General features: G+C 40.2%; 3 protein-coding genes across 14 annotated transcripts in view; all 3 read left to right on the top strand.

Annotated features, from left to right (window-relative positions):
* Positions 1 to 623: 623 nt before the first annotated feature.
* Positions 624 to 4,897, top strand: LOC148427708 (uncharacterized; the record flags this gene model as incomplete). Its single annotated transcript, XM_088409242.1, has 9 exons — positions 624 to 684; positions 756 to 927; positions 2,544 to 2,647; positions 2,717 to 2,888; positions 2,965 to 3,068; positions 3,559 to 3,739; positions 3,833 to 3,936; positions 4,273 to 4,441; positions 4,792 to 4,897. Coding segments are annotated over 9 exons (1,173 nt in total), but the record flags the coding sequence as incomplete, so codon positions are not given.
* A 1,477-nt stretch (positions 4,898 to 6,374) lies between these two features.
* tmem269 (transmembrane protein 269) lies at positions 6,375 to 15,360 on the top strand. 8 transcript variants are annotated; one of them, XM_088408838.1, is made up of 8 exons: positions 6,431 to 6,492; positions 7,016 to 7,062; positions 7,569 to 7,642; positions 9,093 to 9,240; positions 10,329 to 10,426; positions 12,492 to 12,635; positions 12,736 to 12,936; positions 13,948 to 15,360. In XM_088408838.1, exons 3-8 carry the CDS (start codon positions 7,591 to 7,593, stop codon positions 14,055 to 14,057), a joined length of 753 nt encoding a protein of 250 aa, XP_088264964.1. In that variant the 5' UTR covers positions 6,431 to 6,492; positions 7,016 to 7,062; positions 7,569 to 7,590; the 3' UTR covers positions 14,058 to 15,360. The 8 variants fall into 8 exon arrangements, with proteins under 8 accessions (XP_088264968.1, XP_088264966.1, XP_088264965.1 ...); XM_088408841.1 differs by having other exon boundaries at positions 6,452 to 6,492; positions 7,569 to 7,618; XM_088408836.1 differs by having other exon boundaries at positions 6,466 to 6,492; positions 7,569 to 8,053.
* A 1,103-nt stretch (positions 15,361 to 16,463) lies between these two features.
* The window catches only part of magi3a (membrane associated guanylate kinase, WW and PDZ domain containing 3a), an 83,591-nt gene continuing 73,040 nt past the window's right edge, over positions 16,464 to 27,014 (top strand). For 3 of the 5 annotated variants that reach the window (XM_088408830.1, XM_088408833.1, XM_088408832.1), the window contains exons 1-2: positions 16,464 to 17,566; positions 21,302 to 21,370. In XM_088408830.1, the coding sequence (XP_088264956.1) occupies positions 17,260 to 17,566; positions 21,302 to 21,370 (376 nt within the window). In that variant the 5' untranslated portion in view covers positions 16,464 to 17,259. The remainder of the gene's footprint in view (positions 17,567 to 21,301; positions 21,371 to 27,014) is intronic. The other 2 variants (XM_088408831.1, XM_088408834.1) reach the window with 1 other exon arrangement.

The raw sequence follows: 27,014 nt of genomic DNA, 5'->3' as shown, positions 1-27,014 counted from the left end.
CATCGCATCCCTCCCTGAGGATGTGCTGTGACACTTGTTTCCCTGACTCATTTTACATTATTACATTATTAACTGCTCTTTTGACATTAGTCTTATTTTTTTAAGAATTTATCGAATTATTGATATTAAGATTTTAAAGAAAACAAGAATGATTTATTGTCACTCTTATACCTGTATACATTCACCGTTAACTCTTAGAGAGAGTCAACCTTTGTGGGAAGTGCAGAAACTAAAAACCCAGCACCCACCCTCCACAAAATCCCTGCGGACTAAGTCCATTGGTTGGATGAGGACTCGAGAGGGCATGATCACCCTTCATTAGTGTTACATCCAGTCTCTTCTCGGCAGATGAAGCTTGTGAGTAAACCTCAAAGGAAAAAAATGTCAATATATTATTAACATAACATTCTTTCCCTCCTGAAAAGCAGCTGGTGTATAGTCATGATCTTGATTCAGGTAACTTCCTTTTTGTCTTATATGCATTTGATTTGTGTACTTACAAACTAAGTTTTCTTTTGTTTTGATTTTGCAGTGCATTGCATTTTGCTTCTTTGCCTCAGGTAAAAAAAAACAAGAATGTGTTACACTCAGAATCAGATGTATTCTAAAATGAGTTTTGATTAATATCCCCCAACCGTTATCTTCCTTCAGACTTGCACTCATTGGCTATTCATGCACTTGAAAGTGAGTAGTGTGATCATATTGTGGATTTACAATTACCAAAATGAAGAAGCAATTAATAATATTTCCACCAGCTTGTCAGACTGCCTGGTTTGATGATGGCAATATTTCAAGAGAAGGTGACTCTGAACTCTTGACTGACTTGAGAAGGAAACACGGAATGAGGATCTGCTCTGATCCAGTGGATATGGAGGCCCAGACTGTTTCAGGGATCAAGTCTGAGCACACTTTGAACGTCTTCCACACGTATGATTCATCTTACATTTCCTTTTGTGAATTAGCCACAGGAAACGGAACTTAAAAGGGTCAAGTTAACACTTGATGAACATGGGGCAATATATTGCAGAATAATTCTAAATTCGCAAATTACAACTAGAGAGTAGAATAGAACAATCGTATGTTTTGCATGTACAATCTCTCTAAAAGCTTCAATTGAAAGCTGTTTTGAAATGTTTCTTGATTTCTCAGATTCACAAATTGTTTGACCCTAGGAAAATAGGTCATTCTATTTCGATAATGATGCTAAGTGAATGATCACTTTCACTGCTGAAACACATTTTCATTTGGTATTTCCCATTAGGGTTTTATTTAACATTGTATACATTGCTTGGTTGCGATTGGCTGATACGTCATTTTAAGCAAGATCAGTGTTTGGCTGTGATATCATAATTTGCAGAGAAATGATGTAGTTGATCCATTCTGCAAGTTCTAGAATTGTGCAAGAAGATGTTGATTCCTGCGAAGCATCACTGACTGTCACACCTCCTCCAGTGCCCATTGGTCAGCTTCAGGGTCATCAGCCAGACACCACCATTCACCAACGTTTCGCTCCTTTAATTCTGGAACGTCTCCTGGTGGCGGAACAGTGACGGGGACGTCTCCCTGTCACCCCCTGCAGCTGATGGATGTCATCCCCTGTGTAGCCCTCCAGCCCGCCTCCTGGCACTCGGCAGCGCATTTGGCCTTCTTGCGCTCGAAGGCGGCTCCGATCCCCTCCTCCATGGCTACTGCGAGCTCAATGAGAATCGCCGCTCTTGCCTTGGCTGACCACATGAGTATTTCTGGGCGCCGGGATGTGGCGGTGATCTCCACGGGGAACTGAAGCTTCCTGACAAGGTTGACCCTCTTGCTCCATCCCTGGTCAGGGGAGAGTGGCCTTGTTGTTTTCCTTGACCTGAAGCAAGGCTGTACCCACCTTCCGCAACAAAGATGGTCGAGTCCACAGCAGGTGGTGCTACCCTGCTTCCCTGCTGACAATCCTCCAGCACTTCCTCACGACTTGGTCGTGGCGCCACCTGTAGCGGCCGTGTGAGAGCGCAGTCTTACAGCCTGATAAGATGTGCTGTAGGCTTACGTTGGAAACATTGCAGCGCGCACAGCATTCCTCCCTTCTGAACCGCTGGTAGAGGTTCCGAGGGCAGGGGAGCGTGTCGCAGGTTACGCGGATAAGGAAGCTGGGTCTTGCCTGTGGGATCTTCCACATCTTCTACAATGTATGAAGATTTTAAATGGCAACAGGACTTGTTCTAGGAATGTTTGCCGTTGTATCTGTTGCATATATGCAGGATTTACTTGGTACTTTAAGGGAATTTATTTACAATACAGCAATTTGATTACAGTAAGTTGTTGCATCCATCATTTCACTGTCTCAAGTTGTTCTTGTTTTACCTCACGTCATGTCAAGTGACAATTTATTTAAGTTGACATATTGCCCCATCTTGATGATGGATGATGATGATGTGCCCCGTACAGCAACATTTTGTAACGTCTAACATTGCGCCTCGATGTTTTCTTATTTTGTGATCACAGACAATTTCATTATTGATGCATGAATTTAAATTTGTGATTTATTGTGTTTTTAGCCACAGTGCCTCCACAGGCTTTTTGTGCCTCAACAGAGAGCAAGCATGGAGTCCATGCGAAGATTATAAGGTCAAGTTCACCTGTTCTGGACAGTTCTGTTCAGGTTTGTGAACAAATACACCATCTAAATTATAAGTGCTTTGATGCAGTTTTGTGGTTCTAATTCCCACAGAATGCCAGACAGACTGGTTTGACCTGGATGACCCTAAAGGGCATGGAGATTTTGAGCTCCTTAGTGACCTCCTCCAGAAGTACCCCGGACGTATATGCCCCCGGCCAATAGCCATCCAAGCCCAGACCGTTTCCCCAGATTCTGCCTCCAGCATGCCAGAGAGGTTTTTAAGGTGAGATAATTATCGGATAATACCATTTAGGGCCATCAGAAGTACAACACTTTCTTTGCAATCTTCTTCCCTGCAGTCTAGATGCAACATATGGGTTTGTTTGCTGGAATGCAGATCAGGTCGACAAACGCTGTGAAGACTACAAGGTCAGATTCACATGTCCCACAGATTTCTGCCAAGGTAAGTCTTGTATCACCATGCCAATCAGTGAAAAAAATACATCGAGCCGTAGAAATTCACAGTTCTGACCTTAGGACCTTGTTTTGGCGTGAGAAGATTACATGTACATCAACTTGTGCTTGCTTGGGGTTTTTTTCTGGCCACCCCAGCTTCCACCTTTTATATTCCAAAAGCATGAATGTTGAGAGCATTGGGCTCCTAAATTGTCCATAAGTGTGAATGCCAGAGTGAATGGTTGACTCTTAAGGTCCCGAAACAATTTATTGATTATCAGACGTAATTAGTGACTCTTAAGGTCCCTAAACAATTTTTTGATTATCAGAAGTAGTTAGTGACTAATTCGATTACCGATTAGTTTTTGCCCCACTAAAAAGTTTGACTGGGAGTTTAGAGAAGGTGCTTTAGAACAGGATAGTAAAATATAGCCAAGAGATTGTGTCAAAAATCGTCCCATTAATACATTGTGGAAATGAATTGCTTCATATTTCAGTGTCACACGAGTGCCGCACACAATGGCTCAATAGTGATGACCCATCAGACGAGGGTGACGTGGAGTCTTTGTATCATCTAATGAAGACTTACCCAGGTCAGGTTTGCAGAAATCCAATCCAGATAGAGGCCAGGACAAAAAACAACGTACATGCTAATCACACTGGGGACATCTTTCTCTCGTGAGTCCATTTACATTTACAGTAAAGTCCAATAAGAGATCAAATAGTGCTCAATGGAACTCATATGTTTGTATCTTGTCTTTTCAAAACTAGCTATGATGTTACTTTTGGCTTTGCATGCATCAATGACAAACAGAAGAGTAAGCAATGTGCTGACTATAAAGTGGTGTTGACATGCCCTGCTGATTTCTGTCACAGTGAGTTATTTTCTCATACTTTGCCAGCAAACAAACTCATATACTCTGCCTGCCTGCCTGTCCGTCCATCCGTCTGTCTGTCTGTCTATCTGTCTATCTATCTATCTATCTATCTATCTATCTATCTATCTATCTATCTATCTATCTATCTATCTATCTATCTATCTATCTATCTATCTATCTATCTATCTATCTATCTATCTATCTATCTATCTATCCATCCATCCATCCATCCATCCATCCATCCATCCATCCATCCATCCATCCATCCATCAAACCCCGACCGAAGATTCAAATGATGAAAAAAAGAGTCTCTGTGTATGTGTAAAATGACAGGTTGCAGGACCGGCTGGTTTGACGTAGATGATCCCACTGACGATGGCGGCGATTATGAGATTCTTGACAAGTTGCAGAAGTTGGATGGGATCTGTCCTGAGCCTGTGGCTGTGGAAGCTATGACTCTATCTGGCATCCCAGCACACAAGACTGGTGATGTCTTTGAAACGTGAGCAGACCAAACAACAATGACCAAACTGTTGGTCTATATTGTCTATCATTCATTTCATGATATATCACCTTGTGGGGAGAGGGGCTTCTTTTTTTAAGAGATGATAGGACAGACCCAACCGCACTAACTTATTTCAGCACTATGACCACCGCTACGGGAAACATGAAAATATCCCAAACGTTAATGTGATCTAATGTTAATTTTAAACCTTTCAAGATGATAATTTGGGAATTGCAAATCAGATATGGATGAACAATATCGGTGACAACAATTGTTAAAATAGTTGAGGTGACCAGTCAAATAACACAAACAAAAATGTTCTTATCCATGTCCAATGCATTTTACAGGTATGATGCCAGTCAAGGCTTTGCATGTGTGAACGCTGCACAGAATGATAACAAATGTGAGGACTACAAGGTCCGGTTCACTTGCCCACCAGACTTCTGCGCCTGAACCTGCTGTCTTACATCTTTTGTTTGAGTCAAGCACAAAATCACGCATCTTCTCTCAATTGCTTATTGCTATGGCAATGCAAGGCCAAATACAGATGGTGTAATTCAGTGACAATGGAGGTTGTATGAAACTCATGGAACATGGAGCTTAACACGTTCACTCTCAATTAAACCAGTTCTGATCTAATCTTTATCAATGACTGGTATCATGCTGTTTGTCAGTACCCTTTGATCCATCCCACTAAACTGTTCATGTGTTCCTTTACAATCATCAGGGTAGACAACTGCAATTAGACTAAGCAGCTGCCTTATACCTTAACACTTAAAATGAGAATGAAAAAGAATTACATTCTAAAAACACACTTATTCACATATACTTGTAAATCAACCTGTATGCAAGGCAGTTCAACACGTTTATCAGCGCATTTGAAAACTGGGTTTCATGGTGTGAAAGAACATAAAGGCCATACAGTAACATACTGAATCGCCATTTAGCGAAAACAAGATCATTGCTGTAGCGGCATCTAGTGGGCGTTATTAATATTGCGTTGAATCACATGGGTGATTTCTCAATGATCTGCATCTGCTGACAACATTAAATGACACGCGCAATACTGCTTGGTGAATAATAATCTAGAGGTAAATTCAATTTTTTTTTTTTTTTTTTACTCTATGGCACTTTGGGGGGACCTCTTGAAAAAGTGAATGCAATTGCTTCTTCCTTGCCGTCATGATAATAAACTACTGTACTTAGATGTGCTACTCTCTTCGGTAAAGAGAGAAGAGCAGGGGCGCGAGTCCAAATCTATATTTCATCTAGGGTGTTAAAGTTGATATTCAGTTTATTTATTTTGTGCATTTTGCTCAAACTGTGACAGAGACGTTTTATTATAATGGCACCTGCACCACATGTGAACGGTTTTTATTCGTGAATAAACAGCTACAGAGGACAATTCGGACATGTCTGAAATGTTATACGAATATTTTGTATAGCGATAGACAGCTGCTTTAAGGTGATATCAATACAAGCACATTAATTTGTTCCGGGTAGCTCGATATACAACAGTATTAGAAATACGATTTAGGAACTATTTAGTTTACTGAATTCACTTCAGTAAAATAGTATTTAAAAAATAGAATTAAAAAAAAGTACTGTATTTCACTTGGGGTTCTCACACACACACACACACACACACACACACACTCTCACACACACACACACACACACACACACACACACACACACACACACACACACACGCACGCAAACGCACACGCACACACACGCGCGCACACACGCGCACGCACACATACATTTACATTGCTGGAAGTCCAATAATTCTTCATTATTTCTTTCATTCTTTAAAAACAAAACAAAACAAAAAACCTGGTGGCGTGCAATGACAAAAATGCACGGAGTGTTCCGTTTTGCACTTCCACACACATTCTTTCACGCTTTGTCTGCTATGGCTGACCATCTGAGCGCAACATGATGGAAACTCGTAGAAGCGTACGACGCGTCACTTCCGGTGGAATATTCCAGCGCTTTTCGCCTTGGTCTTCATAAGGACAGCATCGGTGATGTTCCTGCGACAGGTAAACGTGGTACTGATGCTGCCGGTACTATAAAAAGTCGCAGAACTTAACAACGAAAACAAAACAAAAAAAAAAAAAAAAAAGGAAATAGCAGTACAGCGCGCACTTTGGTCTTTATACAGGATTGAAACATTTCTGTAGCCTACTCTGTGGCACTTACTCCAGGTAAAGTGACTTAACATGATTTCTCTTAACATGCTAATTTTGAAGGAAAATCTGATTTTATTGTTTTCAGCGCAGGTGGGCACCTTGTTTTTATCATTGCATTTACACGTCAAATCCCGCTGGGTCTTAATTGCTTGACAAAATGTATAACGTAAAATGGTTGGCACTGATGGTGCAGCGCTACACCGTCGCATCAAGCGGCAGGTGTCAAAATGTGAGACGACAGATGGAAATGAAAAGTAACACTTAAACGACGAGCAGGCAAAAAAAAAAAAAAAAAGAAGCTAGATTTGAGAAGTTTTGACACTTAAAATGGATTGATTAGAATTTTTGCCAACTCTTTGCCATTGTTTTTCAGCTGTTGTGATTCAGAAGCAATCATGATCCTGTTGACATCATCTTCCGGTAGGTGCAGTGGTTATTAATCTGATCTGGATTATTGTGCACTCTTCTGGGAAAACTGGGAACTCATTTAGGTTAGACTGAATATATAAAATTGATTTCTTAAATTAGCACATACTTGTTACATATCTAGCTGGCTTTTTTTTTGAAAAGTTTTATGTAATGACTTCCTTTAAATGAAATCCTGCTGTTTTTCTGCCCCTTTATTAAGTCTTTCAGTCGTTACTAGGTAACATACTAGGGTGTTATGCAACATGGGACTTCTCATCATTCTTTGCACTCATTAGGCAGCAATTCAGATGTAGAGACCTGTTTGAAATTGGCTGAATCGTTGTGGATTAGGATTTTCCCTTTTTGCAACCAGAATGCCCCTTTAACATGATGGACCTGAAACTACTTTCAGGTGTAAATGTCGATCGCAAATTGAATGCAGTGAAGCAAAAGCATGTTTTCAGTTAAAAAGTTATTCTTGGCTGTGTGCTCTTGTCTCATCCGTTGTTTTCTTGCAGATGAAGAGTCTCTTGAACTGCCATGCCTTTGGAATCACAGGAAGTTCGGGGTGAAACTTGTTATTCAGGCTGCTGTAATGCAACATTCAAATCTATATTGTAACTTTTTTTGAAGTCATCATCTGAGTACGCTGTCTTGGACGGTACTATGACATGAGAGAAAGATATAAAAACAAAAACATATATTTGTGGGGGCAATTACAGCTTTTTGGTCAGCACAAGTCGGTGTCCGCTTTTGTTACATATACATAACATTAAAAAACTTTAGTTAATGAACTGTATAACGGAACTTCCAAATTTAAGACGAAAGCAAACTTTAAAGCACATGTTCTCTCGGCAGTAAATTGAAACGGTAGCAAAGCTTTTTCTACATTCAAATCGATGCTTCTGTGGCATTTGTCAATACTGGATGAATCAGCTGTTGCCACATTGTCCTAGGTCACGACTTTTGATTGGCGCAAGCAGACAAATTGATCTCACGTCTGGTATGTGTCAATGCAGTTGCAATTCACTGTCACTGTAGCCAATTGGTATACGTAGTTAGCTAAATGTCCATTGTCCCTCCCACACGAGCCCTTTGTCCGTGTTTTTGTGTACGTGTGCGTACTGGAAAAAAAAAAAAAGAACACAACTTAATTTATCAAGTGGATGACCGGCCTGCACATGCGCTTCACATTGCAGAGATAGTGGTTTCAAACCCGGGTTCCTGTGTGAAGTTTGCATGCTCTCCCTGTGCTTGATTGTTTCCTCCTGCTACTCAGGTTTCCACCCACATTCCGCAATCGTGTGCGGGAGGTTTTTTGAAGACTCTAAATTGTCCGGAGGTGTGAATGCTTGTTTTTCTAATTGCGCCCTGCATGGCTAAAGACCACTTTACTAGAAGATGTTCAGAGAATGGAGTGATTTAATCACTTGTATCAGTTGCATATGTTTAAATGAGGTCAATAATTTAGGAACAGTCTACCGCATTTTGATCACATGCAATCTATGTAAATACTCTATGACATAAATTGAAAGAGCTTTCATTTCACTGCTGTGTGCATGTGTATGTGTGTTATAGAGAGATCCAGCCCCTTGCTAATGTTTGACTGCATATTGCACTATTTTTTTGATTGTGTGAGCATAGTTGAGATGTTGACACTAATGATGCCCGCTGCTGCACACCCTTGACTAAAAGAAGGAATTCTAGTAATCTGGAGATGAACGTGTCTATCCAATAACAATACATTTTGTTGAGTAAGACTTTTTTTTTTTTAATTTCCCGTTCATGCAGTGTGCCAGATACTTGTAATAACCGGCATAAAAGTATTTATTTTTAAAACCAAATGGACTTTTTCTTTAGATTTAGATATACTGCATTAGTTTTACTTTTTAAATTTTTTATAGCTGAGATTTGGGTCAGAGTGGGACAAACTGTTCACATTTAGGCATAGTCGCATAGGCTATAGTCGTGGGCTGAGTTTTTGACCTTACGGCTGAGGTTTGACCAAATGGCTCCTAACTGCTGCTGTAATATGGCTGCAGGTCTCTTCCAGTGCACCAACAAGTTGTTCCTCAGCCATCAGGCCACAGGACTTCAGTTCAAGGAGTTTGCTCGCAGAAATGCTGCTAACGTCTTATCAGTTACCAACATGGTCATGGGTTTGGCCTCCATCCTCAGCAGTCTTGATGGGTGAGTTAAGCAACTCTATTATTATCTATTATCTTTATTATCTATTGTCTATTTGGTTCTCTTTAGCAAAACTGCAGAATGTCTTTTAGAGCTTGACAGGGGGAAACGCTCTCTGCTTTTCACATTGACTTAACACAACAAGACTTGCACAATAGCAAATGACATTTCAAGTCGTCAGTGGTCCAATTTGTGGCTCAATTAGTGGGTTTTGTGACATACGTGAAAAATAGGAACCAGATGTATTTTCATCATACCTTTAACTGTTGAGTTTAAAAACCATTGCAAGGTAGTCCTGGACAAGAGGCATCTTTGAGTTACAAGTTGAAAGTCTCAAGATAGATGTTTCAAAACTGTTTTCCACCATGAGTGTTATTTAAAACCTGTACGGCTGAAATGATTTTTTAAAAAAGGCATATCTTGAAAGTGAACATAAAAATAAACAATGAAATTATTTGGTTGCAAAAATATGCGTGACTTCTTACAACTTACAATCACATTTTACAATTTCTTACGTGCCGCCCTCTAGTTTAGGCTAATCATCACATTTTTATTGCTTTTTAGCAGAATTTGTGTTAAGGCTGCTATTTCAAACTGTTCATAATTCCCTCCGATTTATGGTTCCTGTTGCACTTGAAGAAAAACAACCCCAAAGCATGATCTTCATTTGTGGCATGGTACTTCTTGGGTGGTGGCAGTGTTGTCTATGCACCAAACATACTTTTTATAATTCTGGCCAAATTGACTACCTTATGAGAGGGTTTGCATACTTGCAACTCAGTTGTTCATTTCTACTAACTCTTCAACTCTATATTTCAGTTGAGCATTGCCATTTAACTTGGTCCCATTCTTTTATCAACCTTTAAAACCTAACATTTGAAGAGAGATGTGTGGATTTTTTTTTTTTTTACATCACTTTGAATAAGTTTTGTCAATGAATCTAGGCGGATCGATGATTGGCCCCCACCTTTGAGAATGAAATGATCATACTTGCATTTCAGATATGTCAAACGCCTCCATGTTTGATGTGCGGGAATTGAACGTGTCTTCTCTCGCGCACGCTGCTCAGCTCAAAAAACTGTTCTGTTCAGGCATCATCACACAGCATGTTGGCTGATTCTGATTGGGTACCTGCTGGATTTGGCAGACGGAGCTGTCGCCAGGCAACTTGACGCCTGTTCTGCCCTGGGTAAGTGAAGTGTATTGGTCGATGGCCTGCCAAAGATCAACTTCAAATGGAGCTTTGGCCAGGCTCTCTGCTCAGTGCTTTGTTTGTCTTTTCAGGTTGGCAAAACACTAAGTTCTCTTCTAAAGGGGACTAAGCCAATTAATCATCTGGATTGTCTCACAAAGAAGGGTTTTAAACAAAGTTTTTTGCCCGTTAGAAATCGAGGTTAAAGGTAAAATATCATCAAAACATCTTTTACAATTGCTACAATTTTCAACTCGGCTTTCATCACATATCATCACTTTTTCTGTTGGCATTCTACTGCGCTGTAGGATCAATCCTCAAACTTTTAGTATAAATTAAGTAATGTAGTATTAAAGCTTTCTGCAAGACTCAGCAGTATTAGCAATAAAAAAAAAAAAAAAAAGATACATGGTTGGTCTGTATGGCCACTGTAGCTGCGTTCAACCGATGATGTCGCTTTTCTGGTAGATACAAGCTACAGTTAATTTAATTGCCCATATTGAGAAATTGCATTTTGGTCAGTTTAATGTGGAAGTCAAGTAAAAAAAAAAAAATCTTTATAATAATAATAAACGTTTTATGTGTTTCAGTCATCCAAACACAGTAATTTGATATTGCATTTGTAGAATATGAATCAGGCAGCAAAATCCACATTTTTTTTAAAATCGTTTTTTCATTTTTAATAGTGTGAACTGAACTTTGAAACGGTTGTGTAGAAAATGAACATTCCCAACACTGGATAAAAAATATTTTTTAAATGCATTTAATGCCATTAAACCTATTTAGCCATTTTCAGCATTAAAAAACAAAACAAAACAAAAATCCTCATATTTTCCATCCATCCATCCATTTTTATACCTCACAAGGGTCGGAGGCTTGCTGGTGTCTATCCCAGCTGACTTCAGGCAGTAGACGGATGACATCCTGAATTGATTGCCAGCTATTTGCAGGGCACACCAGGACAAACAACCATTCAAGCACCCAGTCACACCTAAAGACAATTTAGTCTGTCTAATCCACCTGCTATGCATGTTTTTGGAGTGTGGGAGGAAGCCCAGTTCAGAGAGAACCCACGCGGGCTCGGGGAGAACATGCAAACTCCACACAGGAAGGCCGGTGCCAGCTGGAATTGAACTCGGATCCCTTAGATGAGAGGCGGGCGTGCTAGCCATTCTTCCACCGTGCTGCCTCATATTTTGTTTCTACTTATTATGGTGACTACATGTACAATTAATAAAAACGTATTCATCCACTTTCTAACAACTAAACATGACATCACATGTAGTCAGGCACCTGGCAACAACCAATCACGGCTCCGTTTATGAACATCACCTGGCCAAAGGACGGATTTGACATTTTTTATAACCCTAAACCAGAACACGTAACCCCCTGTAAGATGTTTGATTTGATTTGAATTGATGGGAGAATTTTGGCAGCCAGAAAAAAACGCAGCTATTTACTTTTTCCCTTTTACACACAAAAGACTGTAGCTTTAATGCTTTGAATGTTCATTCAGGTTTCTGATTTCAAATCCTCAGCACTTCACTCAAGTTCTCATCAGGCACAATAAGTGCATTTTTCCCTCTCTGAATCCCAAAATAGAAGCGCATCATCTATTATTGGCTGAACATGTCTGCGGCCTTTGTGTCCCCGTTGTGTTTTTCTGCCTGACTTTGCAGGTGGATGTTGTTTTGCACCTCACGTATTATGTCAAATGAACTTTGTGATTAGGCAGACTAATTCCACTGGATCGCCTCTCAATTGTTCATGTTATCCCAATGCTTTGGGTTCCCCGCATATCTGAAATTTTTAAAATGGTTGACCCTGGGCTTCAGAATGCCACCTCGTTCATTCCAGCTGCGGCCCGACTCACCTCTTCCTCATCTGCTCAAAAGCATGCATGCTTCTCCTAAAGAGACAAGGCAGTGGAGAATGTTGTTTGTTGAATGGCCGCTGACGCGGAAATTCTCACATTGTGCACGACCACGCAGAACATCCTGTTCAAGCAATACCTTTTTTTTTCTTAATTTAACCTTTTTTTTCTCCCCTTTTCTTTCTGCAGGTGCAAAGCTGGATGACTTTGCGGATTTCACAACTTTTGGGATCGCCACATCCCTGCTCCTGAGGACACCTGACTTGTTAGATAACATCCTGTGCATATGTTATGCCCTCTCTGTGTTTGTTCGCCTCTGTTTTTTCTCAAGTGGTGAGTCTCTAAAAGTGCCTTCTCAACCCGCTCAAAGTGCATACTATAGATGAGTTGCTGGGATTTTGAGAAGCCCCAAACTTGAGAATTTGGTCTGCAGGGATCCCGTTCATGTACCGGGGACTGCCCTGCATCTACTCTGCGGCCGTCCTAGCCAGCGCCTCGCTGCTGTCGGGTGGCAACCAGGCCGTTTTGCGAGTCATCGCTGTGGCCATGATCCTCTTCATGATTAGTCACACTTTCTATCCTCACGACCGAGTGCTGGAATCCCAGGCCTGGAAGAAAGTTGTCTATGTTGGGGGTAAGGCAATCTTTTTTCTCCTTGGGAAGGTTTTTTGTTTTTTGTTTTTTTTAATTTCTAGTATTGCAATGTCATCAGCGTGTCAGCTCAATTCAATGAATCGGTAATTGGCCAGTTTATGTTGGGAGTTTCAGGGCTCACATCAGCCCCTTTTAGTTCCCACCGTTTTAAATTTTACCCTGATTAGTGAATCAATCCAAAATAGCTTACCATTCCATCCAATACTGTTCATGTTGTATTTAATCGAAAATCTAAAGCTTTCGGTAATAAATCATTGCGATTTGGTGACTCCCTGAGGCCTAAATACAAAAGTAGGCAGTCACTGCTACATAATGTAATGGCCTGACATTTGCATGACCACATGACTGTCAAATTTAAATGTATTGGACGTTGTTTACGCTGTGGTTTCAAAACTGCGGGCTGAAAGGAATTAATGTACAGTACAGGCTGGAGTAGTGCCCCGAATGATGTTCCAGAGGCCCTGTGGGAATTTTTCAGTGTCCAGATTACTCACTCCAGGGCTTTATGCTGAATGATGACAGCAACAAACACAATCAAAACCTTCAAAATCAGAAGAAATATAAATGTAATAAGTTGGAACTCGGTGTCCAAAGGTGTCAAAAAATACGGTACAGATCTGTTCCAACATGGAAAAATCTTAGTTTTCCTTCTTTTTGGTTATAGAATATTGTACCATACCACTGTATAATGTTGCATTTTTCCTTCTGTTGAAATTATTATCAGGTTGGAGAACTATCAACTTAGAAATACTGTAGAAATATCTATGCGCGAATATAATGCACAAAGAAACCAAAAAAACATTTGGATTTTGCAATTGAATCAGTGCTCTGTATCAAATGTAAACGCGGTAGCAGTCAGGATCCAGTTGCTTTGAAATGAACTTGATGTGCTGCTTGACCGACATAGCATGTCCTCTTAACTAATTGATTCCCCCCACCCTGTTCAACCTCTCCGTCCCATTCTCTCCTGCTTTTCATTTCCCCTGTTTAGGAGTGGTCATGTTGTTCTGTTCATTCTGCCTCCCACCTTGTGTGTACTACCTTCTATGGTCGATCTCCTATATTTTGTTCCCAACATCCCTTTGGAGCAGCAAAGTGTGAAACCAAGAAGGCCAGCATTTTCAGACTGCGGCTTGCTGCCACGGAAGATTCAAGCTCATTCACAAACAACCACTACAGTATTTAGCACTACACCTTTTAAAAAAATGTTGGATGTGTTTAATTGTTGAATGCGAAGCCTCGCAGGAATCCAGATGAGGAATAAGTTGTCCGGATAGGATTGATGATCGCACAGTACTTTCACTAATGGTGAACAAGCGAAGGCTTGTATCCCCCACCCCCAAATATTTGTTGACTGATTGGTCTCTGATGTAATCTCTGATGTAAACTACAGTTTCAGTCCACTTTCCCATCAGTGTTGTGCAAATGACTGCAGAGTGTGCTGAATAAACTAAATGGCATTTGTACAATCGACACATAACATTTCTCGTACTTTTAGAGATTTGCCTGGCTTGTTTTTTACATGTTGTATTCGGTAATCCCGTACAACATATCATCATCAATGACTGGAGAATTCATGCAACATTTTTAATTTGTCTAAGATGGTGTACTTTGTATTTTGTTTTGACAATAACATGAGTTTATTTTTCCCCTTCCATCAGTGATTTAGGGACCTGCAAATTTAAATTGTTTGTAGCTTGTGTTTTAGGAGGATTCTGAATTGTAAATTCACACTGGATTGTCCGAACATCATACCCTGACTACAGCTGAACAGTATCAATATTTTTATTTTGAGGGAATATTGAGGAGAGGGTGATCTGGTGGGAAACTTGATCCAAGTAATGGGAAAAAGCGACAGACCTCATTCCGAGATATTATTTAGGGACAAAGTTTTACAAGTTCATCCACTATATTTCTTTTGTGAAAGTCTTTAGTCAACTTGATTAGAGCTTAATCTTTTGCAAGCCATGGTTCTCTTGAAACTTTGGAAAAAACAGTATTCAACAAAAGGTTTCTGTGTCCCGAAGTCAAACACCGACTTGTGTTGTTGACCTGCCTTATAATTTATAAACAAACAAAAAAAAAACTACTGCGTAAGCGGAATTTATACAATAGAATGTTCACATGTATATTTAGCTTTATGTCTATGTTAATAAATGTATAGCATTTAAAGAGAAATAGTATAGATGTGAAATTTGGTAACACAACAATGATTTTTTTTTCCATGTCGGTTGCAGCATTGTTTAAAATGTGGACAGATCAGTATTGACTGACGTTTTAAGTACAGTACTGTACCATCAAGTTCAGTTCAGGCAGTTCAAGTACTATGTATTCAATAATGTATCTATGTATCTCTTCATGAAAAGCGACTATCCACGACACATAAATACATACATACATCCAATTTCTGTCCTGATTTTCATGTCAAGTCTATCTCCACCTAACCTCATGCAAAATGCAGACTACACCTACAATTGATTGCAACCAATCCCAGTAGTCGTTGAGTGACAGGAATAGAACGTGGTTATTGATGAGAAGAGGAATGGAGCACATGAGCAGGTAACTGTACAAAGCGTAACCCAGCAACGTGGATAAGTAAAATTTATGATCGTTCGCACAGAAAAGAAAGAACAACCCTGTTGACAAAACAAGGATAACATAAAAGTTAAAAGTCATTGAAATTTTCCGCTGTTGTTTTCTTCTTTATCAGACAGTGACAAGGCTTACAAAATGTTAACATTCGAAAATAAAAACATGGAAATCTCCAAAAAGTTATACCTTACATGTTTTGGCGTTATCTATTGCCTTCTTCAGCGTGTCAAAAGAAAAAAAATACAACAGTGGATTTTAAACTATAGTCAGAATGAAGGTTGTTCAAGTACTACACTGAAATGTTGTTTGATGTAAGTACAGATACTGGAAAAATACTGAAATACAATAAACCAGTTAACTTTATGGCACATTTGACCAAAACGCTCAGAAAAGAAGAGCGCATGTACATGGATAAATTACTCGGTATACAGAACAAAAAAAGGTAAAAACACCGATTTAATTTTTTTTTTTTTTTAATCCAAAATCATAAAGCGTACAGTACTTTGTTACTTACCTGAACCTGGCTTGGAGTTCTACCTTCTGCCACAAGAGAGCAGGCTCTCACAGGAAAGTAAAGTCCAAAAACTATTTAAATCCATTGTTGTTGTAAAATTGCAACAACGTAATGCAACAATGTATGGGTCACAAATACTTTTTTTCGAACATTCTTAACATGGCATCTTTTCAAATATTATGCGTGAACATTTTATGACTGAATTCAAACGCAAAAAAAAAAAAAAAAACGCTCGCGGAGGCAGTAACCGCTATATGTCCGTCACAAAAAGTCCCGCCCTTTACCGCTCGTCATTGGTTACATTCATTGCTTTCGAGTCCCAGTCCTGACTCTTGATTGGACAAAAAACGGTCTAATCACAAAGCAACGCGGAACAAGCTCGCGGGGAAAAAAGTTATGGAGTGAAGTGTAATCGGATCATGGTCCGTGTTTGTTTTACTAGTACAAAGTATTCTGTGTGTGCGGAGTAGTAGTGCGATCGCCCAGCGCTCAAAGATGGGGTCTTAGAAGAACTTGTGAGCGAGGAAAGGACGGAATTCTCCCTTCTTTGAGAGGAGGGACACTTATGTTTTTCCGTTTCCAAGGACTGTATTGCTGATGTCACAGCAGAGGAGGGGGAGGCGGAAGGCGCCAGACAAGGACAGGTGCGCGGCATAAAGTTGCAGATCCAGTCTGTTTGGATCCAGCTCGGAAACAAACAGCTGATACGAGGATCCGTGTTGCGACTGTCTTTTGTCTGCACTGTAATCTATCACCGATTTCTGGATTTGTTGGGGATACAAACGTCGTTTTGCAACGAGGAAGACAACCAATTCGCAAAGTCCGTTTTGCACCGTTAGATTGGCGTTTGACAGAGGAGAGAGAGGAAAAAAAAGAAGGGGGGGGGGCAGTATTGAGCGTGTAGGGTCGAGACACCCCAGCACCAGAACCGACACCTTCTCTGCGACACTAACTCACTCTGTTGGTCTCGTATCCCAGTGTGCAAAGAAGTGATGGGCGGATGATCCAGGTGGAGGACCGACCATCCTCGATGCGAAAAAAGGGCTTATATCATCCAAGTGGAATATGACACTTGACTTGCGCAATCTGCAATGATTTCCCAGTGCGTCACTGCGTCGTAGCACCACCGACGGCTCTCAACCGCATCAAGGACGATAGTGTTGGGGCTGCAAAAAAAAAAAAAAAAAGCATCCAACAATGTCCAAGACGCTCAAAAAGAAGAAGCACTGGTCGGCGAAAGTCCAAGAGTGCGCCGTGTCATGGGGGGGATCCGGAGACCTGGTCACGGTGGTGGAGCTGCGAGGCGGCGCCGAGCGGGGGGAATTCCCCTACCTCGGCCACATAGCGGCCGAGGCGATGGTCTGCCACGCCGGCAGACTCCCAGGCAGTGGGGACGTGCTGCTGGAGGTCAACGGCACTCCGGTGAGCGGGCTCACCCACCGAGACACCTTGGCAGTCATCCGCCACTTCCGAGAGCCCATCCGCCTCAAGACAGTCAGACCAGGTGCGTGCGTGTGTGCGAACCCGACCGGGTCGCTCTTGTCAGAGTTTGAAAGCGAGCCTTAGAAGGTCAATTGCATGTTTTCGGGTGCTCTTTTTGCTGCAGTACGCTCCCGCCAAACACGAGCGTGCGCGTCGGCGTGCGTGTGAGCGAGGCCACATCTGGCTGCACTGCAACATCCGCTTGCCGCCCTTTGACTGAACTCGTACTGTAATCCTCTTTGCATCCATGCACGAACATGGCTATTGAGACTATGCAGAGCTCTCGACTGACGCGGTGTAGTTTGTAGCTTGATTTAAGAGTTTGATTTCCACATTCGTAACTCAGTTTCCCATTGGAATGAACTCTGATGCCATTAATAGAGAAAATATAACCATGAACCATAATATAAATTGTAGTAGAAAACCATGTTCAGTTTTTTTTTGGCTTAACTGAAGCTCTTTGCTAGTACAGTATTCTAATTTTGTTTTTGTGTGTTTGTAATGGTTGAATTTGAATTGTTGGCCATCACTTTTTTTTTCTCTACTCCCCTTAAGTCTCTGTCATTTGGCATACAGGACAGATGCCAGGTGTTCTGTCAGCTTCTGGGGCTGATGTGGTGCTATTTAATTAACAGTTGCCTCCATCTTACCCTGAGAGACTTGCCCACAATTTAGAGTGTGCAGCCCATTAATCCATTTTCAATATAAAGTGCTGCCTACTGTAACTAATCATCATCAATGCCAGAGCCACGTCATAGCCAGGGGTGGCCAGTAGTCATGTCTAAATACAAATTTTATAAAAAGAATTCAGAATAGAATGTTTGATTTCATGCACTCAATGTAAGTCTTATTATTTTTAATTTATTAAGCTATTTTAGCAGCAGCAAATGGCAAGTTAACTCTGAAGTTAAAATTTGGCTCACAACATAAGGTAAAACAAGGACAATAAGATACAGCAGGAAGGCAACACAAAAACAGACTGATGAAATGACCCCGTGCATGGAGGTCGCAGTATACAGTATATACCGATTGACATTGTGGACTGAAAAAGTACCAAGCTTTTTACATCGAAGCACCAACTGCTGCCACAATTTGTGTGTCTCTCCTGACACTGCAGGAATGTGTACATTCATCTGCTTACTGTTGTGCGACCGAGTAGTAGCGCCATGGCAAATCTAAATGCGAACCAACCTGACAGGCCCACATTCCATCGTTCCTCTGGGCGTAACCGCGGTCACATGATGGGCGTATTTACCTCCACGCGTACCTGTTGATAGTGGTTGTTTAAAGTCTCGTGTGGGAGGACGGCGACTGTTATTTTCGTATATAATTACAAAGCTTGTCACAATAGCTGTCCCACGTTGTTTGAGACTGATGTGAGATGTTATCTCTAAACAACCTGCAACTGAGCATTGTTTCTGATTCTGACCATATGTCAGACCTTTTGATTGTTGTCAAGGATTTCGGAGCCGTGGGGTGACTTCATATGTGCAGAGTTTAAAAAAGCACTCGAAAGCACTCTGGTCTTTACGCTGAAGTAGGAACACATTTTATGTCAAATCGTTTAATCGCACAGTCATAGATTATATTATATTTAAAAAAGGGGAACACTCGATTCATTTTGTATTCCTTACTATGTGTTCACTGGGGATGGATAATCAGCACTATAACTCCACTTTGACATATTCATATGGGCTTCTCTACTGTGTGTTTATATCGCCGTCTCCTTTCTCATGATTAATTCAAGCCTCATCTATCATTTATGGTTGCCCGGCGCTGAGATGAGGTGACTGATGGGAGGATCAAATGATAGCTCCTTGGTGAAGAAGGAAACATTGTAAACTTGGGCGAGAGGATAAATTACATGTTTTGCTTGGGTACAAGAAAAGTAAAATCTACCCCCCCCCCAAAAAAAAAACAAAAAAACAAAAAAAAAAAAACAAAAACAAAAAACGAAGTGTTTTTTTATTTTTCTAGTTTCTGGTCCGGATCTTTTCTTATTGTTTACAGTCTTTGATGGAAGTATTTTCAAAAATGTGAAATAAAGAATTTATATACACATACAGACAAGGCCTGAGTTCCAATGTACTGTAGATCCAAATCCTGCCCACAGACTTTGAGGCATTTTAAATGCCTTATTATTTAGTATATTTGGGTTAGATAAATTTTAGTTCCCACAGAATGCTTTCTATTTCTGTTTCTGTGCCAAAATCATAAGAAAAGAATGAAAAGAGTAAGACAGAGCTAAATGTGTCATGTATGTCATTGCCGTGATTGAGCACATTTTGTTTTAGAACAGGCGGTAATTAAGGTAATGAATGGAAAGCTCAAGTCAAGTTGTGTTAGAATAGTCAATAAAAAAAAAATGAAAAAAACCTTCAGTCTTTTGAAGGTATTGAGCTGCGGAAGAAATAACAGATTGTTTTTCTCTTTTTCTCTTGTCTTCATCATCCTTCATTGAATGGATGCGAGGCAACATCATACACATTTTGCGCAACAAAGATTGATTGGCAAACTTGAAAGCGGCGAAATAGAGAAGTCACGGAAATGAAGCGCTACAGTACAGTATGGTTCAATGCACGGATTAGATGTGGACAGAGGCCCCCGGTGAGCAGGTAATCTTGACAGCTGATTGAGTTTCATCCCAACGCGCAGTCACGGCACTCCATGGCGGGTCCATCTGTTGTGTTCAATTCTGGATATGGGGTCCCCTACAGAGACACTAACCCAAACAACATTGCTACTACAGTATGATCCTCGTTGAGGGAAGCGATTCAGAGAGGGCTTTGCAGAGTTATGGGTCGCACGTACTAGAAGACAAGGGAGCAATACTAATCTCAAAACTGGGGGCCATTATGCTGCCATTAATCATGATAATAGGACTGATGCGTTGCTGTGGTTGTTTAAAAGGATTGTGCCAACATATGTTGCTCTAGCATCCTGCCTGAACTCAGTGGTCCCTGCAACCATCTTTTAGGTCAGAGATGGCAAGTTTGAGTCTAGGGCCAAAACGAGTCATTGAATGATTTGCGTGCCATGGTTCCAAAAAATGCTCGAGGCATTTTTTTTTTGATGCGCACGTCAATCGCAGCTCGACTATTCTATCTACTGCAACGGTTGTTCTCGACTCCTGATATAAACAACACAACGTTGTTCTGAAATCACAATCATTTGCCAGACATTGACATATGGCATCTGTTGCTTGGGCTTTGTTTTTGCTGCGCCTAGAATAAATTAGCTAATAGCTAACAATGCTTGAGCGCTCAACACTGTCGCGATAGATATAAATGACTATGTCCACTTTGATGCTCACTGCTTGACACCGTTTGCCATTTGTACTGATGACAAACAAACCATGCTCAGTGACGGTGCAAATGTGCTGTTTCACACAGAAAGTTTGTCTCATAGACAAATTTATGGGGAGAGATGTTTATCGAACGGAAAGTGGAGTGCTGCTAAGCAATTCAAATTTAAGTAATAAAATGCTGATCGTGAAAAAATGTTGTTGGCCATGCATAATGAAGTGGAAATGTGTAGGTTATCTGAATATTTGATTCGAATTTTCTGTATGATATTCTAATAACAAAAATACTTGGTAGCTGCAGCCCTATTTGAGTCATTTTTAAAGGGACATACTTTTTTATGGCAATCAAGTAACATATGCTGCCTTTGTTACATACACAGCTCAGATAACTAGTTGACATATTTTAATTCAACAATTCTATGCTGCACTTGTGTTTCTCATTCACTTTTTTAGACATGGGACTCCACTTCTATTCATCATGCTTACTGAAGATGTTGGCACACCCAGAAGGAGAGGGGACAGGTTGATTCTTCATTACTTGACGTTTTTTTTTTTAGGCTTTTTTTGTGTAAAAAGACAGATTGTTCATGCATTTCATAAACATGCATCCACTACTGTGAAAAAATCTATTACGTAATGACATCACCTTTCATCAGCTTTCTCAACTTCAGTCAATGTTACATAGCCTCTTCTCTCAAGTGGGGTGTAATCTTCTCTTCGAGAGAGTTAATGCATAGTTTTCTCAACGTACAACTGATTGTGCGGAACGAGTGGGTTCACTTCCTGTAAGTGTAAACACATTTTTTTGTTTGTATGTGAACAGTCTGGATGGAGCCCAGTTTTGTGTAAATGGAACCTTTGGTTGTGGTTTGCGTCTCATCAATCATGCCGTAAATAAAGTAGGCGTGGAAGAATTCTGTCTGTTCATATTAATCCCAACTCAATGAGTCGGGAATGTTATGTCTACATTGTTGTTGCTCATTTTAATGACGTTTCTTAAGAAGTGTTTATTGATCCAGATCCACTAGAAAATCTTTTCAGCCATCTGTCAAAGGGCCAAACAAATAAAGGCAGTAATTATCTAATGAGTCACGGAAAGAATGAAAAAACTAACTTATTTGTATGATAACATAATGAATTCAAGCTACAATTGTCCTGCCGAGAGGATCTCTGTGTATTCGGAATGCGACGCGTGTATGTACTCTTCAATGGCGAGATGTCGTGATTGCTGGAAAGGAGGCTCTTGAGTGCTCTCATTATCTTGCATGATTGTACGGTCAATTTGGATGATTTTGCTTCTGATTGTTTGCTTGGAGCTTTTTGATCATATCCATGTGTCCAAGAACTTGTGAATCTATGTTGTATTTGTGAAAGGTGAAAATGAGCTGATAGGGCACAGCCAGTAAATTGCCTGTCAGCTATTGAGCACTTTGGGTTTAATCAACCATTTTGCGACGCTTCCTGCCCTTCATCGGATGTTGTTACACCGTTTGTGTAAAGTATGTCATTTATTTTCAAAATAGACATTGTCCTCAGGCTTTGGCGGCAGCCAACCTCCGGCCAACTCCAGAGAACTTTGAGCAAATTGACACAGGCGGTCACATGTTTATTAGTCACTGTTTAAAGCGCGCTCAAGGACGCGCGGCTCGTGCAAATGTGACGTCATCATGTTACAACAGGTGGAGGATCCTTGTACTCTTCACTTTGACGCAAACAAACAGCTTTTACCCGTGATTCTGCTGTGTGTCCGCCGTAGCTGATTGAGCATTCATTTGGGATTGAGAGTCATGTATGGAATACAATTCCACCAGTTTTGTTACCAACAGGTGCTGCTCTCGGTGGCTCTTTGTTTAAGTTCCGAGCAAGCAATTTTGTCCATGCCTCAGGAGAAAGAGCAACTCGAAGTGATTTGACATTTACAAAATACGTCTCTGGCGAGGTATGTTTTGATTAAACCCTAATAGAATCCATTAGTGAATAAATGGTAAACAAACTCTGTTTCAATACAGGGTTGCTGTTAACACAGCTTCTGTCTGGATAAAAGACCTCGATAACCAATACTGTACATTTTATTTCAATACATAAACGCTTGAAATGGCTCTTTAACATAATGATTACAGAGCGGAAAAATAATTCTACTGTGGTTGTAACATGAAGCAAATTAAAAGGAGTGCGTTTAAACAAGTGGCAAAGTGGAACAACCTGTTGAGTGTTTTGTATTTTTACAGAAAGAAACTGAAAACAAATACATGGTGTTTTGGATCCTGGTGTTAAGTAACTTATTGGTTGCTCACTACTGAATCATCTTCTTAATATCTAATCTAGCAATTGTATATCATTATTGTGTCCTTTTGGTAAAACTGATTTGACAGAAGTTCAGTTGCTTTTTAGTTAGAAATGTTTAGTTTTCCCGTTGCTTCACCATTCATGCGTGCACAACTGCATACAGAAGACAATTTCATTTTATTTGGCTGAGCAGCAATTAGAGAACACTGTACATTTTAAAATCAAATAGATAAATTGTTTCAAACTACACATAGAATAGAATATATACAAATTATATCAGCCAGGCTGATGCTCGCTGCTGTTACATGTAAATTGGCAAATGTATTAAGAAATATAAGTAAATAAATAGGGAGTTCAATATGAACATATGATTAAAGACAAATTTAAGAATCCATTATTTTTCTAATTTTTGACAGATATTTTCCCTCTTACTGAAAGTGAATTATCCGCTCCAAACATCTGTGATTGGCGCATCCTTTACTACTACTAATCGTTATCTGTATTGGCCCTGAAAAAAACCATCTTGGTCTGTCTCTACTGTGCGCTTATGTTGCAGTAATTTGCTGGCAAAGAAAATTTACCATTAGGTATAAATACAGAAACCTTTGAAGTACATAAAGGCTCTGATTTTGAGAACTACAGGTATGTACCCCTGCATAATGCGCAAATACAACAGTAGTGCAACTTATTTTGCCATTTCAGATGGAAGAAAACAATAAACGAGAGCGTGTTTTTCAAAAAACGTTGTCCAAGAAGAAATACATTCCAAAAGTGCGATAAACGAGTGGGATTGTTTACAAGAAAGTTCCATACCCTCCGATTTCCACTTGACTGCCACGGGCTGAAATGAGCTGGACTGGGACGATGTTGTCTGCATGCCCAGGCAGCCTCAAAGCCGATGTCAGGGGGCCCTTTAGAAGCGGGCTGAATCGTGAGAGTCACACTAATTCAACAGTTTTGTTTACAAGCGCCAAAGTGGACACGCACATACACGCAAACGTCTGTTCACCTTCATGATCCCTCACAGCAGTCAAGCACGAGATGGTTCAAAGGCCAGACGTATAAGAGTCAAAATAAAACGATCCGCTTGCTGTGCAGCTTGCAAACGGCCATGTGTTCCGTTCCCTGGCAGCAAGTGTATTACACATATGTGTCTTTTGTATCAAAAGAAAAGGTAGCGCAGTACAAGATACGTTGTCGTTTCAAGGGAAATTGCAGTACCAAATTATTACGTGACAAACTGCTGCCCAAAAGAAAAAAAATATCAGGGGATTTATGACAAAAAAAGATGAAAATTAACTTTTTTTTTATTGAGCTGCTAAATTGAGAGTAGGGGCAAAGCACAAAACATGTGCCAGTCTGTGTCCCTGCTAGCATATTGGAAGCATTATCAGTCACAATTTTATTTACTCTATCACTATTGAAAGACAGCATTTTCTTTCACCTACATGTATACAAGTAATATTTATTTGTGTATTAATTTGGAGTTTGGGCAGTAGGCAGTGGGCAAGCAGAACTGGTTGCCAGCCAATTGCAGGACACATAGAGACAAACAACCATTCGCACACCAAAGGACATTTTAGTGTGGTGTTGGGAGGAAACCGGAGTGCCCGGAGAGAACCCGCACAGGCTTGGGGAGAACATGCAAACTCCACACAGGAAGGTCGGCGCAAGGTGGATTTGAACTCGAGACCTTTTAACTGTGAGGCGGACCTGCTATTCACCTCACCACTGAGCTGCCTATATACATTTTTTATACATGTAAAATGTATAATATATATATGTAAACGTATATATAAAATGTATTCTGCTTTCACCTTGTTTTTAATTTCAGTCGAAACAAGATCTAAACAGAAACCGACACTCAGTATCACCACGCATGCACACAAACATTCAGAACTGTTGCCACTGAAAAGCTACCGCGGCTTTTGAGTGAAGCCTTTGATAACTTATTAACCTCGGTTGTGAGTCAACTTCGAATGAATGTTTGTCCTTTGTACTGAGTGATTGCATTCTGCCTGTGTGACTCTTCCAGTTAGCAGCTTGCAGTTCCTTCATCTTACCCTTGAAATTAAAACTACTCAAATATAATAGCAGTTTTTATTCTCATCTCTTTCTACAATAGTCTGTGCCTTATTGATCTGTGATTATGATGGAACGACATTGCTGAGAAGAGAAATTTACAGGCTCATGCTGTTTTGTTTATCTGGTTGTGAGTCAGACACAGCAGACTAACTACAATATATACAAAAACCAAAGCTAAAAAAAACCCAGATATAGCTTATAGTCTTGTTGATGCAGCACAAATATGTTGCGAGAGGGATTGATTATATCTGCGTCTTTGATGTGAGAGGAAGATGGTTTGAAATCTGCAAACCAACAGACATACAAATGTTTTTCTGGCTCTCTGCCAGCCAAACCTCTTGATCAAATTGCGAGTAAAATCTCTGGAGTTTGGTCACGAACAAATGAGCCATGCATGTTTCTGGGTTTTTCTATCATTCAATATGAATATACAGGAGTCCATATATCCATGGCCGTTCATGCTGTGAAATTGCTGAAGTTGCAGAACTATAACTCCCAAAACACCCTGGCGTAAAAAAAAGAGCAGTTTGTTCAGAGATTATGCCATTGCATCAAATCTACATAAAGGACCCTATTCAATGTTAATTTCAATTTCCTATTTGATCTTTCAAATAGGATTACATTTACATGCTTTCTTTACTCCAACGATTCACACTATTCTGTTTACACTGTTAACAAGCACCTTAAGTATACTTCTGTACTGGACTTATGTGTATCTTGTGTACTTTATTTCTCATATTTTATATCTCGACTTGAGGATACTGCTGGTAATGTGAATTTCCCTACGGGGATGAATAAAGTATCTATCTATCTATCTATCTATCTATCTATCTATCTGAAAACAGAATTGGTAAAGGCAAATCTATGACAGTGGTACAGTGCAAGCATCCCTGGCTTATGTTTTTTTCACGTTACGAAGGGGAATACTAAGTCTTTTTCATCCTCTCTTTACGGCATTTTTACATTTCAATGTATCACCAACTGTCAGGACCTGTGTGGTTGTTGTTTTGTCTCCATCTTCAGGCGTTTGTTTTTAGGTAATTGCATGCGCCGTCGTATGGTGGCGGCCCACTGTATTTAAATGATTCACAAGAAATTTAAATAGAAGTCAATCGAACAGTGTTTTATTTCTGTTAATTGACTTGAGATGAATTTAATAAATGTTATCCAGTTTATTTATTTATTTATTCATTTATTTATTTATAATCCCTTTAGCTTGTTTGATGCCCAGATCCTACTGAGGGTCGAAGGTCCAACAAAGGGTAGCAGTTCTTTTGATCATGTCAGGATTCGTTCTAGGTCACAAACACTCGCCAAATATTTGCCAGATGGTCACCAGATGTCTGTCTGTACTGCAGTTGTGCATAAGGAAATTTTGAGTATGATTTCCTTGTCAAAAGAGCTCTACAGGCCAACGTTTGCGAATGTTTGCGACTTTGGACAACTTTGGACCTGAAAAGATTAAAGACACGCTACCTTTTATGAGCATCCGCCAATGTTTGTTCCTCTGTGGGAAGGGGCTTTAATGGGAAGTCAAGTCAAAATAATTCTTCATAAAAATGACCTCTATCCACCTCCAGTAGTCTAAACTTGGAATTCTCATTGATATTAAGTTTGAGTATTAACAGTTAAGTCGGAAAATCCATCCGTTTTTAGTCATTTCAGGAAGCAGCCATGTTGCCATTTGCTGTTCACTAAAAATGACATCACATTTTCTCAAGTCACACCAATCATACCTCACATCTTTTCTGTTTGCTGATAAATATAAAAAATGATTGCTAGCTTTCCCCCAGTG

This window comes from Hippichthys cyanospilos, chromosome 2 (genome assembly GCF_059441005.1).
Source record: "Hippichthys cyanospilos isolate Australia breed blue-spotted pipefish chromosome 2, RoL_Hcya_1.0, whole genome shotgun sequence".
NCBI classification, from domain to species: domain Eukaryota; kingdom Metazoa; phylum Chordata; class Actinopteri; order Syngnathiformes; family Syngnathidae; genus Hippichthys; species Hippichthys cyanospilos.
The sequence above is the reverse complement of the archived record's forward strand: the minus strand, read 5'-3'. Positions and strand labels throughout refer to the sequence as shown.